General features: G+C 39.8%; 1 protein-coding gene across 1 annotated transcript; it reads right to left on the bottom strand.

Annotated features, from left to right (window-relative positions):
- Window positions 1-2,037: 2,037 nt before the first annotated feature.
- On the bottom strand, window positions 2,038-5,510 carry TIMM9 (translocase of inner mitochondrial membrane 9 homolog (yeast)). Its single transcript, XM_010073486.1, has 3 exons — window positions 5,440-5,510; window positions 5,030-5,125; window positions 2,038-2,323 (listed from the first exon to the last, which is right to left on the bottom strand). The coding sequence occupies exons 1-3, from the start codon at window positions 5,476-5,478 to the stop codon at window positions 2,189-2,191; spliced, it is 270 nt and encodes an 89-aa protein (XP_010071788.1). The 5' UTR covers window positions 5,479-5,510; the 3' UTR covers window positions 2,038-2,188.
- Between the last annotated feature and the right edge of the window lie 2,147 nt (window positions 5,511-7,657).

Here is a 7,657-nt window from a genome sequence, read left to right as displayed (position 1 = left end):
TAGATAAATTAATAAATATAAATTAATATAAATTAAATATAAATTAATAAATATAAAAAAATAATATTAGATAAAATTAGATAATCCATCTTTTCCCTGGATAACAGTGGGTTAAGACAGCTTTAAAACTGGAGTAAAAGGAAAAGTGGAGGACCTGCAAGCCAGTAATTCATTAACTAAGGCCCTCCTAACACTTGCTTAACCTTTAGTACAGTAAATCTGTCTGAACAAATATTTAAAGTTCTTCCTACCCCCAAATCCCTGAACACTGTAAAAAAAAAAAAAAAAAACAACACCAAAACCCATAGTTTCCCCCCTCCCATTTTATTTTTTCTTTGCCCAGAAGACACGAGTATGCTCTAATCCTGTCACAACTCTCTTCTGAGCAACTGTTCTCTCTGCACACCAAGATACAATGGAAAATGGGCTAATTTCAATCATGCATTACTTTCAAATGTTTAACAAACTGATTTAAAGCAAGCCCTCAATCTTTACTATCGATATATTATTTCTAACTGGCCATAACATTTGTGGCCTAATTGCAGCAAACAATCTAGACATTATGAGCCTGTTATTCCTTTGAAAAAACAGGACACTGGAGACTTGCTGCCTTATTTGGGCTCTTTTTTAGCCTTTACTATTTTAGAGTTAACTCTTAGCCATCTCCAAGGTAACCCGGCACAGGCTATGTAAGAAGGAGCTGTGATAAAGCTAGTACAAAACACATGGAAATGAGACGGTAGGAACAGACTTGTTTCTTCCGACTTTGAAAGGCATATAAACAGATTTCTGTGGAGAGCTGGGGCAGCTTTAAACAGCAGCAAACAGAGGAGTGGCCAGCACAAGTGGTGGGTGTACTGTGCAACAGTCAGGGCCTCATGATCTACAGACTGGAGAGGTAAGAGTTTGAGTAGTGTAAAAAAAAAACAAAAAAACACCAACACAAAACCAAAAAACAACCAACCCACAAAAAAAACAGGCAGGAAAGAATTATTTCAAACCACTGCTGGAAATAAAAAGCTACAGAGAAGGTAACAAAAGTATGTGGACAGGCTTCCTGCCATTTCTGTTCCTTACTGTTGCCTTTCTACCCAACAACAGAACCTGGCAGCTGACATAAAGTAGCTTTGTTTCAGTCTTCATCACTTGAAATCTCAAAATCAATATGGTAATCCTGATGTTCAGTTCCTTTTGTGATTGTATTCTATTACTTCAAACTCAAGTAAAATGTGCCTGTCGGCTATCATTCTACTGTGCTAACAATCTGACCGCAGGATTTCAGCTATAAAGATCCTTTCAAAGGACCAGGTGTTTTTTCTAAACAAAAACCACAGCATCAGAACAGCCTGCTTCCACAAACTTCTCTGTAGTCATTCAGCTGCAAAAAAGACATTGTTTGTGCATATCTCTGTGTGCACCTTGTACTCTTTGTTGCCATGCACACCCTTAAAGAAGAAAACTGCCAGCAGGCTCAGTGCTTGGAGTGCATCAGGCAGGGAAGGAGGTTTGGTGGACCTCTGGGGTTCCCTGAGGGAAACAAGGAAGTGCCTAGAAGTTGCCTTGGGCACAGGTGCTGCTAATGACACGTGTCCCTTGTAAACAACCTGGTGAAGCACAAGGTAAATGTAACCTAGGGACAAGCTGTCAGAGCATCCCTGCCTACCTGAACTCATTAGTTCCAGCAGTCTGCCTTATAACCAGCCTCGGCTTGATGCTGTAATCATCGCCATGCAGCACTCCAGGAGAGTCACTCTCAAGCAGTGTCCTAAAAATGTATCTTTGGAAAGACATACATACAAGTGTATAGCTCACATTTATTTTACTTGAATTAAATAAAAAAAGTGTATTTCCCTTATTACACTTTTTTCCATTTGAACCAGTCCTAGCAGAAAGGAAGCATAATCCTCCCACCACCCTTTAAATTTAAACATACCAGCCTGTGGGCCCTGTAAAAGTTTGTGTCAGTATTACTCCATTGTAGCACAAAAAGGACCTCGGACACAGACTCCATTGCCAGTCCACCATGACTAACTTCTTGTTTAACCCTTCATGGTTTCCACTGTCTGAACAGCATCTAGAACTCTCTTCTGAGTTGCTGGACATACATTCTGACAGTAGAAAAACCCAAGTGTGTTCTTGCCCAGTGAACACAGGCACTGCTTGTCAAGTCTGACCAGAGTGCTCTTGTCTACCGAGGCTGGCCAAGGAGTCCTGCTTTAGCTGCCAGAGCTTCGTTCTGCTGAATATGGTACTCCTGAAATCTCATGGAGATCCTCTGTGTCATTTTTAAATACTTCTGTAGGCAGTGGTCTGAGCAAGTCATCTAGAGGAAGAGGGAAACAGAAGGCAGCTTCAAACAGTAATGAAAACACTTCCCCAAACAGGACCCAAACCATAATCATACACAGGGATAAATGATTAGGTGACTACATCTCGTATTCCGTGTTAAGTCTCAGGACAAGCACCTAATTGTGCACAGCCTCTCTGTGCAGTGGAAAGCGTAAAGTTTAGTTTGAGGTACGTCCAAAACATCTTTTAATATACACTCTCATATGAAAGTCTTCATGGAAGACATCTCGGATCTAGGAGATATTACCATTTCATCCTTGGGTTCCTCTTATGGTCTAGCTCAACGTAACCTTTTTTTGACCTTGTTCCTATTAGCTCTATCAGTCTTCTTGTACCTGCTTGGTTAACCTTCACAAAAACAGAGTACTCTCTGAAATTCTATCAGTCAGCTGGACAGGGAAAGAAACACCAGAGCCTATTCCACACGTGTATTATTTTTTTAAAATTTAGAGTTTGGTAGTTTTTTTTCCTTCCAAGTGTAGAGAAAGAGTTGAGATTATTTCTGAGAAACAGTTCTACCAATCTGATATTCTGTATCATGGTTCTAAACCTTGTTACCTCTGTGAAAGTTAACAAATTTAGATAGAAAGGAAAGACAACCACTTTGCATGATTACTAGAAGACCAGAAATTGCTTTCATTCTGCTCAATATAAAGGGATGCGAAAAGCAGATGGGCTAAAAATGAACAAGACAAAAAAACCACCCACCATCCACCCTTCTCTCTCTCCTTAGCATCAGCTACAGCAAAACCTGTTATGCAGGAGTTAAGTCTGAGTAGGAAAAATTCTGGAACTACCCCAAGCCACTGCTCCCAGAGGGTGTGGTATTTGTGATATGGTGCCTGGGGAAGCCTACGCTTGCAGGGCAGATTTTCTGTAGAGGAAGAGGTCAGAAGCTTTTTTTTTTTTTTTCAAATGTAGAATCTCAAAGGAGATTCATGAAGGTATTCTTCTTAATTATTTAATAAGAAACTACAACTTTAAATAGGAACATAGGAATTTCCATACCAGATCAGACCAGTGCCCTGTTTCCAGCAGGGGCCAGTGCAAGATCCTCTGCAAGAAACCCCATAATAGAGAATTATGGACAAAACTTCCCCTCAGGAAGTTTCTTCCTAGCCTCCATCGTTAACAGATGGTTCCTGTACTGCCAGACATGGCTCCTTTGCAGATCACAGAAGCAGAAGCAAAAAAATGCTGATCAGAATCTAAGATCTGGATTTTTTTTGGATCTAAATAATCTTTAAGTTTCATTCCCTACGATGAGCATTCTTTGGTTTTGGATCTGACGTCTTCAATGAAAGACTATATGAACCGTTATTTTAAAAGAAATTCTAGTAACACTTTTGGTAGCAGAAGAAAGAAGTACAATCCCCTACTGGAAATCAAATACCATCCCAGAAAAGTAAAGAAGGCGTGTCAGTAACATTTCTGTCAGTTCTGTTAAACCTGTATTGTTCAAGCAATTCAAAATGAGTTGGTAAAAGACAGTAACAAGACCTTAGCAGAATAATTCTGATCTCCTGCAGTCAGTAAAAATTCCACTGAAGCAGACACAGAAGATCAGGGAAACAAGGAAATCTGTCTTGGGAACCTAACAGAGCTTTGTTTAGCACAGCAGAACAAAAGCTGAAAGTAGATACAATTTTTGCCTGTACTGAAGAGTTAAACTCCAAGGAGGCAGAAAATGCTCAAAAACAATGGTTAGTTTGAATTTCAGGGTTTTTCTTCCCCTGCCAGCAGAGTCAAGCAAAGGTTCTTAGACTTTTAACCAACAAAATCATGAGTTGTGGAGTCTCCTTCTCTGGAGACATTCAAAGCCCGCCTGGATGCGTTCCTGGGTGATCTGATCTAGGTGTTCCTGCTCCAGCAGGGGGATTGGACTAGATGATCTTTCGAGGTCCCTTCCAATCTCTAACATTCTGTGATTCTCAACCAGCCTCTCGAGAGGAGAGGCAAAAACCCCATGCAACTAATATTATCGCAAGCTCAATCTTTTTTGCAGATGACTACCTGATGGAGCTCCCTGCAAGGCAGAGACATGGATTCAACAGCCTGAGCTCTGGAGGCTTGTGTTTCTATGACTCACTACAATGTTGGAAAGTAGGTAAATATGTATTTCAGTAGGATTCTGCCTTCAAAGAACAAGACACGGGCTGTAGGTGGGAAACCTCCACATCCATAAAGATACCATCCCATCAGGAGTGGAGGCACAAGAACCTCCACTGATAGCTCAGAGAATGAAATGCACAGAACTGCAGTGAGCAGCCAATGCTCAAGTGCGATCTGGAAGATTCCCTCTGTGTGTACATACTGAAAAGAAGAAAATTACAAAACTTCAAGAGGTCCTAGCCCCCAGTTTGTCTGTAGCCGATGATCTAACACAGCAAAAGCACATGGCTTTGGCTGGTTTCTTTTTGTAAAGAGACTGTTAATGTGCAAAGAAGTACTTGTCATCACCTTTGGGCGTATTTGGAGAAGCAAAACTACAGACAAGTTACTTCTTCTACTAACTCGCTTCCTTTCTCACTTGGAAGCTACATGCCAGACACCTAGACTCCACTGAAGACTGCTAACTAGCTTTTTAGCTAGGTGAAAGATCAAAACTTTCTAAGTTGCTTCTGAAATTTGAATGCTACACAGCAATTCTACCAAAGGATCATTAAAAGCATTTACCCACCTCTTCTGGTTTAACCTCTCTGCTAGTGAAATCCTTTATGCAATCCAGGAAGCAGTTTTCTGTAAGTTTATTGTATGTTCCAAGAAACTCCTTGAACTATAAATAAAAATTGGACAATGAGTATTGAAGTTTTCTACATTAATTTTTCTTACACATAGTTACATGAGCCATCTAGAGACACTAACACTTAAAGTGCAAATAACTAGAAAAATTTACTATCAGAAGATTTCTGCAGCAAATCCCGCTACTACTCAGATCAGATACTATGCTTTGTCTGTCGATGCTCAAATGTTTAAATTTTGGTGCCAGCTTAAACAGCTTTGTCCTTTTCCATGCCCTACACTTTTTATTCTATATGACAAAGTAATATAAGATCTCCAAGGCCACCACTCATGAATACAGCATCTTACCTGCTTGATCTGATCAGATTCTGATATTTGTCCAGCCATATTCTACCGCCTGTGATTCACTCACCTATTTTGAAGGAAAAAAAAAAAAAATCAAGTTTCACACAAAAAGCATACATATCAAAGGCAACATTTTACAACAGAATGGAATTTGGTAAGTCCTTGAAGCGTGTTTAAATGCAACTTTGCTAGCACACTTTCAAGCCATCCACTTGAAGGGAAGTTATTTGAAATATATTAAGTTAAAAGAACAACCAAGATAATTCCAGGTGTGAAACCTTCCCAGATCCACCTGTTAACTGCTGTTCTTTAAATACTTTTCAAGCATTTCAAACAGTAAAAGTTATTTGAAAAAAAAAAAAAGGCATTTTGTAAATGCTTTCAAACTCACAAAGTAAAACTAGGGCAGGAGTGGGTGGAGAAGCAAGCAGTAACATTTTCTAGCCTTATAGTTTCAGTGACTTTAGATGTCATCTGTAAGAACAGTAAGGAAAAAAGGCAAGTATAAAATGGTAGTCACTCTGAACAGATGCAGCATAAGCCAGCTTGCATCAGAGAAGCAGACACCGGGTTTCCATGTAGCTGTGTGGCTCACCAAACAGTTAAACTACAGCAAATGTTCTCATCATTGAATATAGCAAATTAAATGCAAAAAACCCCCCAAAAACCCAGAAGAATGAGAATGGCCTTAAAGGAAGTGAAGCAGACAAAGAAAAAGGGAAGAATGAACAGCTAGGGATCCAAGAATGTAAGCATCCTCAAGGAAGACTCACATTCCTAATCCAACACAGTAAACAAGCTAAGGCTTGAAAGCATCCCTGTAGGTTTCCTAGAAGAATACTGAGAGCTAGTCTTCCTTTTCCCTTAACGTACATATTATCCAAGACATCACAGATTATAATGCAAGCTAATATCACACGTTGAGAAGAACAAGATCCTTCAGTTTAATTCACATCAATTTGTGGAAGAAAAATTAGCACTGAAGTGTAATCACTTTGTGAAAAAGCTTCATTTAGCCCTTTAGCGAGAGCTACTTACAATTAACCTTGTATTATGTGCTTTGCCAGATTTTAAGCAAGACATTCATGTTTTAGAAAGCTTAAACTATTCCTGTCTGTCAGCAGGGGAAAGGGAAAGGGTAAGTAAGCCTTCTGATCAAGAACAAAAAGACATTAACAATTATTCCTGCAACAGAAAGAAAACTAAGCAACTAAAAATAGCACCGTGGAGCTCTCACACTCATGCACTCTCCCTACATCCCCTCCCCAGAAGCAGAGGAATTACAATATCCGCCTCTTAACATTCCACTTCATCACTACACGGGAAGTCAATTCCGGGATTGGAGGTAAAGGGCACATATGATTCTTGGATTTAAGACACCTACCCCCACGACCAAGAATTCCTCATTGGGTAGACAGGTCACACAGGTTACTATTCTAAGGAGAACCTACACAATATGGTTGCTCAGAAGAAACAAGGTGTTACTCAGGTTAATGTAAACCTCTGAGGTGTTTTAGAAGTGGACATGACTCATCTGGGACATGAGCAACTCCACTCTCTCATTTCTCAGCCTCTCAGAAGAAAAATCAGTGACAATTCTATAAAGTCAGCTTAAGTAGATTATTAAACAGAGTTAAAACCCACACAGAACAGGAAAGACTTCTGTCCTTTCCAAAGCACAGAAAGCTGAAAGCTTCAACTCTGTCTTCTCACACTCAGTATTGTTTCATTATGCTTGTTCATAACAAATCTTTCGTTCTTCTGTGTCTGGTTTGTCAAGCTTAAAAATCACAGATTTACTGAACTACGGTTCCACAAAGCTTTTACACTTGCGCTTGGGAAAGAGCTGATTTAAATCAGCACAATAGCACTATCTGATTTTAAGTGTCTGAAGCACTTGTCCCTCTGCAGGTATTTTACACTACGGGCAGTGAAATTACATGGCTCTACTGCACCTCTTCAGTAGATATAAATCACAGGCAGTTGCACTAACATCTAAAAATGTGCTACCTGAACCTTCCCAGAAACGTGCACATCTGTTTATTCTTAAAGTATATGTATCATTTCAAGTTTTCTTGTTGTTTGGCCCCTTTCCCTCAGCCTGTGAAAAAAGCAGAAAAAATTATGAGCACCCATTATGGGGTTTGGCACCTCGACTAACACACCACATAGCTTCTCAAGTAGCTGCTCAAACAACTCCAGCATGCTTCTGGTTTAAGCC

Source organism: Pterocles gutturalis, unplaced genomic scaffold (assembly GCF_000699245.1).
Source record: "Pterocles gutturalis isolate BGI_N339 unplaced genomic scaffold, ASM69924v1 scaffold20482, whole genome shotgun sequence".
NCBI lineage: Eukaryota > Metazoa > Chordata > Aves > Pterocliformes > Pteroclidae > Pterocles > Pterocles gutturalis.
This window is presented reverse-complemented; position numbering and strand designations above follow the sequence as displayed.